This window comes from Drosophila sechellia, chromosome X (assembly GCF_004382195.2).
Source record: "Drosophila sechellia strain sech25 chromosome X, ASM438219v1, whole genome shotgun sequence".
Classification (NCBI taxonomy): Eukaryota; Metazoa; Arthropoda; class Insecta; order Diptera; family Drosophilidae; genus Drosophila; species Drosophila sechellia.
Genome location: NC_045954.1, coordinates 12,325,280 through 12,338,148, shown reverse-complemented (window position 1 = coordinate 12,338,148; position 12,869 = coordinate 12,325,280). Strand labels below are relative to the sequence as shown.

The 12,869-nt window shown below is 40.4% G+C and overlaps 1 protein-coding gene across 1 annotated transcript in view; it reads left to right on the top strand.

The window, feature by feature from the left end:
- The first annotated feature begins 3,384 nt into the window (after positions 1–3,384).
- LOC6618568 overlaps positions 3,385–12,869 on the top strand; it is a 50,905-nt gene continuing 41,420 nt past the window's right edge. Inside the window, exons 1-4 of the mRNA XM_032724247.1 lie at positions 3,385–3,537; positions 4,953–6,711; positions 7,040–7,417; positions 8,353–8,512. Of these exons, the coding sequence (XP_032580138.1) occupies positions 6,275–6,711; positions 7,040–7,417; positions 8,353–8,512 (975 nt within the window). The 5' untranslated portion in view covers positions 3,385–3,537; positions 4,953–6,274. The remainder of the gene's footprint in view (positions 3,538–4,952; positions 6,712–7,039; positions 7,418–8,352; positions 8,513–12,869) is intronic.

Sequence of the window (12,869 nt, the reverse complement as noted above, 5' to 3'; positions counted from 1 at the left end):
GAATGTAAGCGTTGATACAAATTTTTGTAGCTTACTTATAAACGTTGGGAAATTTGTCCCAACAATGAACACCAACCAACACGAAATTTCTACGAAAATGCATACGTAGCCAAGTGGGAAAGATGTTCGAACCGAAATGATGCGAGAGAAACTTGAAATTTTTCTTAATAAAACGATAGTAAACTAAAATCAACCTTATTGTAGCAGAAACAAGCGGCAAACCACAAATAAAGGAAAATACACTTGCTGGCATTAGATATAAAATCCTTTTTTTTTAAATATGATTATACATAAAACCTATACATTAGGCGGTAACTATAATTCTGTTATGTAGGCGAGCGATTTAATTCATAAGTTACACTTAGTATGTACGAATTAATTAATTTATTTCTATACATGTTGCCTAATTTACAATCGACACCTTACCCTCCTTCCTCACAATTACTTTTTTTTTAAATATTTTTATTCGTATAAATACCATTTTTTTTTTTTTCGTAAGTTAACTAATTTAAGCACAGGAGGAAAAAACGAATGGAAAAGATAGAGAGAAAAACAGTTATTATGCTAAAGAATTGTACATACGAATGCATACCACATAATCGGAATATAAATATATACATATATTTAATAATATAGAAATATATTTAATGTTGAACACGAAATTGGCGGCAAAAACAACTGGCAACACACCGATAACGGAGTTGCAGTGGAATTTTAAACAGACTTTTAAATCACAGCGAATCCCATTCGCTCACTGAACATTTTAGCAACACTTTTTGTGCTTTTGAACGAGGCAGTCGGCCCAACTGGGCGATAACTCCTCTGGGGTATTAGATTGGCAAATGTTTTTTAGCTATATGTATATTTATATATATATAGGATGTATATAGCCGATGTTGCTGGGCATGAACTGCAAAAAGTAAGGAGCACACACAAACTGGACCAACCAATCGAAAAAGCACAACAAATCTCGATATCGGTTTGAATCGAATCAATACCAGCACTAGAACTTTTTTGAGTGCGTCCCAATATACGTGGTTTGGTGGGATTGCGTCAATGCCAATTGTCCTTTTTGCGGCTGCAATTTGAAACTGATTTATAAATGCTTTTTTACTAGGCTCGCAAGGAAATCCGAATGGGAAGCTATATTAACATGAAGGAGGAAAACTGTCAAGCGAATTGGTCATGGAATACAATTTATATATGCATAACACATATGTATATACGTATACAAATAGAAATAGAGGCATATTGAGCAGAGCAGGTACTATTAAGTTCAATTTGCCAAATTCATTCGACGTTTTAAAATTTACTGAATGAAATGAAAATCGTAGATTTATAAATATATATAAAACGAAATTAATTTGATTTTTCGTAGTTCCAAAACATATTTCCTATTCGTTAGAACAATTTATTCTGTTTGATTTTGAATAAATTGGTTTTCTGATAGCAGCGATTTAATTGTTAAAAGTATTTCGATGAATTCGATAGAAGCGTTGATAAATTAAAATTTTTCGATAACATCAAATTTTCACGAAATTGCTGGAGAAGTAAGTGAAAAAGAGTGGAGTCTCAATTAACAATCATTTTTTAAAGCTATTTATTTTAAAGCTATCATTACTTTTTCCTTAGGCGCAGTATTTAAGCTAACAAAAATACTTCCAGAACATAAAACTCAAAAGTACCATAGCTTAGAGTTGTTTTTTCGCTTTGAAACTAATTTTGTTAGCACGAATACTGAGTTTAATGCAGATTTATACACTTTTTCGTTTCTCTTCGAGCGGAACAGCAGTTGGAACAAAAAAAAAAGATAAAGAAAACACATTTTGTGATATAGCCTAGCATGAAGAACAACAAGAAGAGCATGAGATCCTGGAAATCGGAAATACGAAAATGGAAAATGCATGAAAAGCAAAAAGCTAAGAAAACTTGAACAGGCTTAGCACTTTGGCAAACCAGAAAACGATCTCAATTAAAAAAATGAGATTCCCAATTAAAGAAATAAACAAAAAATAAAACAAAAGAAAAATGGAAAAAAATGAAAAACAATTTATAAAGAAATCATACAATAGGCCAATACCAACGTTTTAGCAATCTAAGTCTAAGAAGAAAACTAATCGAAATTTTCTTTACAACAAAACTAAACTAAATAATAACTAACGTTTGTAAACCTTGTGCGTGTGTGTGTAAAACAGTAGTGCTATCTAAATATAATACGGATTAGATATCGCATAATGCATCAACCCTATATAAGTACGAGTACATACATACTAAAAAACCTAAAAAAAAAATCTAACGAAATGAAATATAAACTATATTTGTGTGTTTGATGTCAGTCAACTAAATGTTAAAGTCAACTAACGATCACGTAATTGTATTGCATAGCCTATAACATTTTTTGAACGAAGCAAACCAAGTCGATTCGATTTAGCATGAGTATCAACTTTATACTACATATACACTTAACGACTAAAGATAGACACACAAGTGGTACAACTAAGAGGAAACACCGGATGCAGCAGACACGAAAACAAATACCTAATCGAAAGCGGATGCTGGCAATGATTAATTGATGATTGATTAATTGATTGGGGACTTTGATGACGGGCAAAACAATTAAAAATACTATACAAAATCGAAAAATTCGTACATCTTTTATTTGCTGGGCGGTAGAATTCAAATCTATGGCTAGAAAAAAGTATTGCCTACTTATCGGATGATTGTTGCGATCCAAGACATTTGAATTATTTGGTTTTTATAATTTGATATTTAAGAAAACGTTGGTCGTCTTGAAAGAAAAATATGGCTATTTTATGGTTTTAATAGATTATTGTTATGTTTCTAGCAAAATATGCGACGCATAACAACACGGCGTATGAGTGATATTATTAGTAAATATCGCACATACGACATGTGTTTCCTATATTACTCATACGACACGTGTTTCTGGAATATATAAATGTTAATATAATTTTCGAAGTGGAAAATACCACAGCGCCCGCTATTGGTGGCGTTCTTTGCTATTTGTCCATAATGGAAGCTTTCAGCATATTGTTATGGTAAATTCATTCTCAATTTTCTATGCATTTACCACCGAAGCGCCCTCCGTTGGTCGTGTTTCATTGGGAGTTTTATCGTTTTAGTTGCGATAAAATCCTGGCAGATGTCGCTTTGCTGCGCAATCGTCCTGCAAGAGTGCTCTCTATCCACGGCACTCGCTCTCGCTTTCTTGCCCGGCAAGCGATATTCCCAATGTTTACATTTTACCGACCTGATACCAAAGCGGTTGAGCAGTCGTTTCAGCTTCGGGTGTGAGTCCTCGTGTCCTCGGCTCTCAGCTGCTGAGGCTGCTTTCACAGCGGCTGCTTTTGCCACAGTGGCTCCGTTATTTGTGCGTGCGCGTTGCCAATAAACGGGCAGCGGCTTTTGCTCAGCTCTCGTGTGATACAAAAATGTGGATTCCTGTGGATTCCGATTGATTGTTTATCGTTAACCGTTAGCCGATTCGGCAGTGTGTCTTTTCCAAAATTTTAACCGGTATTCAAAATTCCTGTGTGGGAGTATGTGTGTGTGTGTTTGAGTGTGCTGGTCCCAAAATATAGGCAACAAAAGGTGCCAAAACGGTTAAGCAGGCAGCTTCCTCTCGCTCTCACTCGCAGTCTCTCTCTATCTGTACGAGCATATTCCTCTGCAGCGCAATGTGTTTGTGTTATACACAGGACACAACTTCGAATACAGCCCCAAAAAAAAACCAACTCACACGTATACGGAAACGGGATTGGATACCGTAACTTGGCTTGCGCCCACGCACGACCACATGCACATCCTAAGCGGAAAGAGCGCACTCTCTAGCTCTCTCTTTTGTAACCTTTCTCTCGGACTTGCACAGTGGGTGATTTTTTGGTTTCACATCTCCAACAATTTGGAAAAATGTTATTATAGTGTTCAATTCTTTTAAAAAATGAATATATTTAAAGAAATATAAATACAATTTTTTTTATGTATATAAGTTTTTTGTTTTGGAATAAACTTGACAAGCCAAAGTAACCCACTGTGCAGAGAGACAGTGTCCCTGTTTTTTTCGCTTTTTTTTTGGGTGAACTGAAATGATGTTGACTCAACGTGCCAGCAGCCAGCCAGGCGCTAACGGTAACAGCAACAACAACAACTACAGCAACAACCTGACAACGAGACAACAACTGCGTTGTAGTTGTGGAATGCGCAGCACTTAATAAGTGTATTTTCCACGCAAAATTACACAAATTGTGTGCAAAAATTAGATGGTGAAAATGAAAGAAGCAGAATTGCTATTAAAAGAAGTGTGCTGATAAAGCGATAAAAAGAAAACCGTAACCGTAACTCTTGGGAGCAAGCAAAAGACAAAAGAGAGCGAGAGCGATGTGGAGAGTGAGTGAGAGGCAGTGGCAAAAAAATTCGTCATTCATTCACAAGTGCAATGGGGAAAGCAACAACAGCAACAAATAGGGGCAAAAATAGAGCGGCTTAGGCAGCAAATAAAACAAATAACAAACACAACAAAACGAAAAAAAAGGAAAAATGAGTGAAGCGCGTGCTTAACCTAAAAGTGCAGGCCACTCACCCACACAATTACACACAATCAGGAACTCAAGCAGCCTAAGCATACACATACATACGTACCTATATGTACCCTGTAGTTTCATTCATTACGTTTTCAGCGGTGAATCACCACAAGCGCTCAATCACCGCTCAGTTTGTACGATAACTGCTGATGATTTTAGCATTAACATGTCCTAAGAATTCATCACTTTGTCAAAGCATCAACAAAAAAGCACAAAATTTCCCACAAAACAATCGAGGTGCGATTTTGTGGTGGTTTTGAGTAGCGATGAATTTTTGAACTGCAGGGCACATACGTGTCGAGTCCTAGACTCAAATTCATGTTCTCTATTTTCCGCTTCCGCTTTTCGCAGACAACAACAATCGAAATGACAACAACAACAATGCATAGTTCCTGCTGAGTAGCTTTTTTGTATAATCGAATGAGTGTCCCTTTGTGTATTTGAACGAGATCCAAGGTAAACCAAGATGAAAGTCAATCAAGCAATAACAACAGAATCCGCAACAACAACAACTAATCACTGCCACCTACAAACAATAAGTTAACAACAATAACAGCAAAAACAGCCGCACCGAAGAGGAGAAAGACCCCAAAGACCGGAAGAAAAAGCAGAAAACGAAGGAATGTGGCAAACAGGAAACTAGAAAATGTCCCAACCCTCGTAGCTAGCTGAAATTTCCCAATAGGAAAATGGATAACCGCAGAAACTGATAAATATGTTAAGGAACAACATAAAAGGATGAACTAAGAAGAACTCCACATTAAATGAATGCATAGGTAAAAACAACTATCTACATCAACAGGAGAATGAACGACTATCAACAACTGCCAAGAAGATTCAACAACGATAATATACACCAACTAACAAAATAAGTTTACAAAAACCAATAAAGAAAATTCAAATTTTTCCACAACAACTATAAATGAAATCAATGTCTTACAAAAATAACTATTAAATAGAGAGTACTTTAACAACGAAAAGGTTAACAACTAGCTGTTTTGAAAATAAATACCAAAAACTTCCTAGCAGTGGCTAAAAATCTTCAAAAACATGTGGTAATTAAAATAAACTAATAAACTAACCAATAATAAAAAAGTGCTTGCCAATATCAAAAACTTTAAATCTTTAGGATTAATACATAGTAATGCTAAACACCGACTAAACTCGCACAAAATTTAAACTAACGTAACGTTTTAGCAAAAACAATTCTTATTATCGAAAATGCTTACATTTAAATAAATGTTGTGGATTATGCAAATGAAAGTATCTTAGATCTACGGCTTCCATACATTTAAAACATTACTAAACAAACTGGTAAAAACCTAAATATTTGCTAATCATTTCACATGAAATCACATTTTTACAATAATTAATGTATTTAACAACAAGAGATATTCAACAACAACTTACAACAAGGACGCGCACCAATTCTCGAGAATGAACCAACAAAGGAATTCCAGCAGCTGGAACGCATTTGGCATAAACTGAAAAACATCTTAACAAAAAACCAAATAAATATATAAAAAACTATTTATTGGGTAAAAGCGAAAAGAGTAATGGGAACTGTAATAAGCTAACAAATATACTCGTATGCAACAATCACTTTCAACAATATATCCCTCATCAAGAAAACATCATCGAATCGCCGCAAGGAATCTAGCGGATTCTTCAAGATGGAGCGCATGTGGCGAAAAGTGAACCACAGTTTGCGCAACACCAGCAAGTCGCAAGCACAGCAAGCAGCAGGTGGCGATGGAATCATCGGTGGCCCCGCCACAGGAGGCACTGCAGCCACGCCTCAATCCACCGACACGATTAGTTCGGCTGGCGGTTTCGGCGATGGCCAGCTGGTGGTCGCTGTCCAGGGATTAGCCACCGGAGGCATTGGGGCTTCCATCACTGCCAGTGGGGGCAGCAATGCCACCGGACGACGCCTGGCCAGCAGCGGAGGAGGTGGCGGTTGTAACAAATCCCTTAGCCAACATGTCCTGCAAACACGTACCGCTTCCTCGGAACGCCGCAGGCGACGCCGTCGGAAAAGTCGCCCACGACGTGGCGGTGGAATGGGAGTCACCAGTTGCGTCGGCGATCCTGGTGGCGACAATATGTCGTAAGTTTAAATTCCCTTCAAGCCATTAGGAATTTTAGAGAATCGCTACTAAGGTGTCCAAAAGTATGTCACGATGTGCACATCCGGAAATCCGGAAGTTCGATGAATCAATGCCGCAAGACAATATGCCCATTCGGGGCAGCACTCTTTTGGTCACCACTTGAGGCGAATTGAAAACTCTAGAGATTTCTGGAGCACCCCTTTTCATGGTGGTTCTCGGTTTTCTTTATTTTCAATGTTCTCGCAAGACAATGCCATTCAATGTTGGCTAGTGGGTAGTGTTCCTGGCGGAGACTCTAACGAGGCCTTGACTCGCTTTCCATTGCAGTTCCTCGGGCGGCTTTTATACACTGAAAGAGCACCAGCACTATCGTCCCAGTCACCATCATGGCGGTGGCGTCTCTGTCGGCGGTGGCGGTGGCTCATCCCGTCGTCTTTTCGCCACTTCGGCGCCCAGCGGCACAGTGATGATGTATCCGAATCCCCAGCGCGCCACGGCACTAGCACCATCTGCGGGATCTGGAACCGGGCAGGCAACCACTGCGGGAGGAGGAGGAGGAGCCGGCGGTGCTGGGGGTGGAGCGACTGGATCCGGATCTGGAGGACAGCCGGACATCTCACTGAGACAGCGGGCGGTGGCCAAGTTGCGCATGTTCAACTTCCATCTCAACTGGGATCTGCACATGACGCACTGCAAGCCCTGCGGGTGAGTAGCACTTCTACACTAAGAAAAATAACTAAGTAACTCAAAAGCAATTTACGCTTCAAAAAGAATAGCTACACAAAAAGTAGACCTAATCTTATGTATGCATAAAAATAAATGTAATTTAGAAAGAAATCTTTAAAAATTTGTAAGACCATTTAATTTGCACCGATTTCTCTGAGTGCAGCGCGCAACTGGAGTTGCAACTGGAGCTCCAGTGCGTTGGAGTGCCCAAGTGGCTGCCACTTGAGTCTGCTCCAGTGGCTTGTGCTTTTGTTTGCCGCATAGTTTTTACCGGGTTGCCTACTACTATTTTTTTTGTATTTATGTCCCCTGTTCGCTCGGTCTTTTCCTTTTTTCTTAAACCTTTTTACCCCATTTTCAACCGCCCTCTCAGAGTTTTTCATTTGTTTGTTGTTGTGGTTTCAGTTAAGTTGGGGCGTTGGAGTTTTCGGTTGCAACTCCGAGTTTTCAGTTTCCAGTATTTTTGAGCCGTTGAAGTGGCCGCGGGCGTTGAACGAACCCAAATGCAAAGTGGGTCGCCGTTCCATTGGGCGCCGAGCTTAACTTTTTGAGGCTTTAATCCAACAACATCAGACATCGCGCATACATAATAAGGTAAATGGAGCACAGTTTTCTTTACCGCCGAATGTGTGAAATTTTAATGAAGCGCCAGCTAACGAGCTCCAATGTGACCCCCGCCCGCCATGCGGTTGGCACAGTATTATTCCTTTTTTATTTTTTGTGCATATCCTTCCTCTTCTTTTTTTGATGGTTAATGAGTAGGGAGGGGTGGGGTGAGCGCCCGTCAGCAGAGAAATCAAGTTGATGGCGCCTGAACAGGGACTTAATTGAGCAATAGTCCATCAGCATTTATATAACAAGAATTCAAGAGGTTTAAAAGCAACTAAGTAGTAACTCCATAATTTCATTTGCAGTCCCCGTTTGAGTGGCAGTGGTGGCAACATAATCACCCGAAGGCTGTGCCGCAATCGTCGACGCGAGGACAACGAACTGTACCGCTCCAATAGCTTCAAGTTCGAGCGATTCGAGCGCAAGGAGTGCCTGGAGGAGCTATCCAACACGTTGCAGAAGCAGGTGAGTCATGCCCAACATAAATATGCGTTTAATTAGTATTTAAGTAAGATAAGCTTAAACTGAAATACCAATCGAGCACCACATGTTGCACATCCGCATGCCGCATCAATTTATGCGCATATATTACACCTAATTGCAGAGTCCAAGGGAAAAAGCAGCGTCAACAGCAGCGTCGGCCACACTAATTAGTGGGGCCGCCGCTCGCTGCAGGTGGTGGCGAGACTGATCAAAGTGGCTGTGGGTTCACTTGCATAAAGATAACTGGGCGGGTCGGGTGCCTAATAGCTACATAATGTTGGGGGTTGGATACAGAGTCTCAGGTGGCTTTCGTTGCTATTAGAAGAAAGTTCAGTCTCCTCCTGCAGTCCCGAAATCCATCATTGCCCGAGTGGGACAGGGGTGGGGTGGGGGTGGAGAATCTAATTAATGGCGCGCAACAAATTGAATTTTAATTGGGCGTCGAATTTGATTTGGCAGCCGAAAACACTCTGGCCCCGGGGTGCCACAGCCGATAACAAAGTTAAATTGAAATTGAACCTGGCGGCTACGAAGCAGAATGCTGCAAATGGCCAGGACCCCGGGCCAGGCTTAATGAATATTTAAACGTAATTAAAGTCACTGCTTAATAAGGCTCCGGCAGAAAAAAAGTGAAACTGAAAGCAGGTGGACACTTTTAAGTCGATTAACTAAATTATTGCTGAAAAATAAAATCTTGAGCCGCAGTTCTGATATTTTATTTAGCCAATACACTAACATGTTTGAAAGTGTCAACGATCCATCGAAAGTTGTTATTAATGATGTCTAAAAGTATGCATTTTTTTAACTTGCCAATCTAAGAAATATATAGTTGATAGTTCTGGTGCGATTTTATATTTTATGAAATAAATTTTGACTAGCATTTTATGGCTTTTGAAAAATGCCACTTCCATCCGGAACCTAGCCGCCGGCTACTCAATTTCCACCTCAACTTTAAGTCCGAACTCTGGCCTAAAACTCCATCTCGAATCCAACCTCAACCTCAGGCTCACTAATGCCAGATTTTCTCGTTTGGGGAACTTCAACTTTGTTTTATTTTTCAGAACGCCTGCGGGCAAGTTTTTCTGTTCCGACGCTGCTACTGTGGGTTAAATGGGTGGTTTGGCAGGATGGGTGGCTGGATTGGTTGGTTGGATGGATGTTTGGCTTAGTACTCCATCAAGAACGCGGCTAAGTGACAGGCAACCATTTATCAGCCGGCAAACGTTGTCTAAGTACGCTGCGGTCTCTGTCTGCAGAGCACTTCAAATCGCTACCTCATCATCGCTCCCATCCTCCCGTGAATCCTCCAATCCATCCATCCATCCATCTATTCTGGTTGTGGCTCCTTCTACAACTGTCAGCTGTCCGATTCGATAAGCTGTGTGGACAGTAAACGTAATACCCCTGGCGAAACCGAATCCCAATCCAAAAAGGCGGAAGTCCAATCCAAAACTTTGCCTCACCTGCCGCAGTTCGCTTGATAAATAAATAAGCAGGACAAGTTGGATGGCAAAAGTGTTGGGAAATGGTTGAATTTCTAATACCCTTACGAATCGTTGGCTTGGTTGCTTCGCTACTGTATTGGATTACATTTCGTATTTATTAATGAACTTTCTATTTTAAATGTGCAGTAAAAGGTACATGAAAAACGGATAGAACATATTAAAGTAGATTTTCAATTTGAATTTTAGTTTTTCCCATCCCAAATTTTCGAATAATGCCAGTGTAATTCGCCATTCCACTTCTGCGGCTTCCGGATTTTGATGGATTTATCAGGTGTGCGGCAGACGGATCCGGCAATCTGTTGGCGCGGGATTTGGATTTATTCACCCCCAGGCGCCCAGTAACATCGCTGCCAAGTGAGGGGCACTCTCAGTAATCAGAAATCGGAGTTGGAGTCCCTCGATGTTTCCCCATTTTCCATTTTCCATTTTCCCCGACTCATGGCACTCCTAAAATCAACCCAACCACTTGTGGCTGTCCTTGTCAATTCGATTTTCCCTAATATGAGTGGAACAAGCCGAGTAATGCAGAAAGTGAAGGCAAAATACAGGGTTGGCAAACAAATGGCATTTGGAAATTTTGTTGGCACTTTAAGTAGTTGTGCCCAATCGAAAAATGAACTTTCAAATTGCTTACATAATCGGGCACACACCTCAATTTTCAGGCAGTTTAGCTTGGGGGGAATTAAATTTGACTTTGATTGAACTTTATTCAAATTCGATTGACCTCAGCCTGATGGGAATATGCTTATCAATTTGTTGGGATAATCAATATCAATAATGGGATAATGCTTTTTTAAACGGATTTACAGAACATACAGAAAATTGGCTGTAAACTAGCAAATAATTTGAAAAAATGTGTTATCATAAATTCAATATTAAAATTCCTCTCATTAATTGAAATGCCCTGCAATGTTCGCTTTTTACTAAGCCTTACTAATGACTTTTTTACAGGACTGTTGAATGTTGAATCATTTTTTATTCGTATAATTCCTGGTTTATTTTTTATTTTCGGCTGAAGGCAGGCACTTGCTCATTTCAATTTCTGCGCCATTTGAGCACCTTCATTTGTCAATGTTCACCTTTGACTTCCTCTCCCCGCCCCCCACCACCACCCACCCACTTTCACTGGCCGTGCTTCCGCCAGTCTCCAGTTTCAACCATGGGAACCACAATGACCCGACGACAGGCTTGCTCTTCCATTGTCCCGGATAATTTCCATCATCTAATGCGTTATCTTGGGCCAGCAAGTGCGTAATATTCCTTTCTGGATGCCATCGGGGTAAAATTTCCCGCCCACGCATTATTTTTGATGGCACAATTTTGAGCATTAGGGTGCTGGAAGCTGGTGGAAGCCCCAGCCCTCTGCATTTTCCGTGCTCAGTGATCTGTGTGCGCTGGCAATCATTAGCCTCAATGTCCTGTCCGCTTTTCGCTTCATTCATGCAACAATTGTTGATTGCCACCACCCCCGAAAAGGGGCTGAATCAACCACCCACCCCCATCGTTTGTTGCGTGTGAATTATTGTTGGTAATAACGTGGAATTGCCTTGTCAGTCAGCAATCTGCGAGAAATGAAGGCTTCACTTGCTAGGTAAAAACTCAAGTATTAAGTAGCTGCGAGTGGAACACACCACCACATCACCACGCCCCAAAAATAGTTTCATAAAAGGCGCAATAAAACGAGTTAATTTCCGAGTCAAGTTCCCGAAAACTTGCTACAACTTCAAGGAGCTTACTCTACTTCTCCTACAAATTTAATCAAACACACACATGGGTGGCAGCGAAAGGGGGTGAAGGGTTGGTGAATATAAAGGAGGTGGCTGGGGGCTGTGATATGGGGGATGGGGGCATCCTCAACCCAGTTGGCGCTCTAAATAATTCATGTCGGCAACATTCGTTCTGGGTTCGCTTTCTAGCTTGGAGAGTTTTCTACAACATTTTCCAACTTGTTGTAATACATTCAAATGAGTCTGGAAAAGAGGTTTAAAAAGTGTGTGTGTGTGTGTGTGGGGGGGGGGGGGGGCTTACGTGGAGTGGTGGGAGGGGTGGTAAGGTGGCACAAATGGGGGAGAAATGGGCTAAGTTCTGTAGCAAAGTGGGTGGACTGCTGTCCAACTAACACACATGAGAAAAATCAAACGTGTGCAAGTAAAAAATATTAAAAAAAAAAAAATAAAAAAAAAATATAAAAAAATAATAAAAAAAAATATGACAAAAGGAAACGGATACGATAAACTACATGGGTTTGATTGAAGCTTAACTGGGGTATAACTATAATTTAATTACCCTAAAAATTACATTTGCACTGAATGATAAGTCAATTTATACACTTCTCATTGCTTGCTTCAATAATTTCCTCAACCACTTGTTTTGTAATTATGTTTCTTATTATATTAATTTTGCGCCACCTTAGTTTTCCCTACTTTTTGTGGAATCCGCGGCGTCATGTCGTTGACTTGAGTGTGCCATTCACTTCACCTTTTCCTTCACGACGCCACCCGCCGCATAATTTGGCGCACTAAATTTATGTGCGCAATTGTGCTGAGTTGTGTGGGGAAGGCACCCCCCCCAAAAAAAAAAAACACCAGCTCCCCAATTCTCGGCATCCCGCTATTGCAGCATTCGGAATGTATTACATGGCACTGCCTTTGTGCTGGTGAAATGTGATGCACTGCGCGAAATGAAGCATGCTCACTAAGAAATTTATTAAATATTTCATAGCCGATTTAAGTACTAGCAAAAGACTCATTTCCTTGAGCTACTATTGAAAGTATTTACCAAATAAGCTTATAAGTCTATGCCGATTTCTTGCCGTGTACAACTGCTCACTTTCG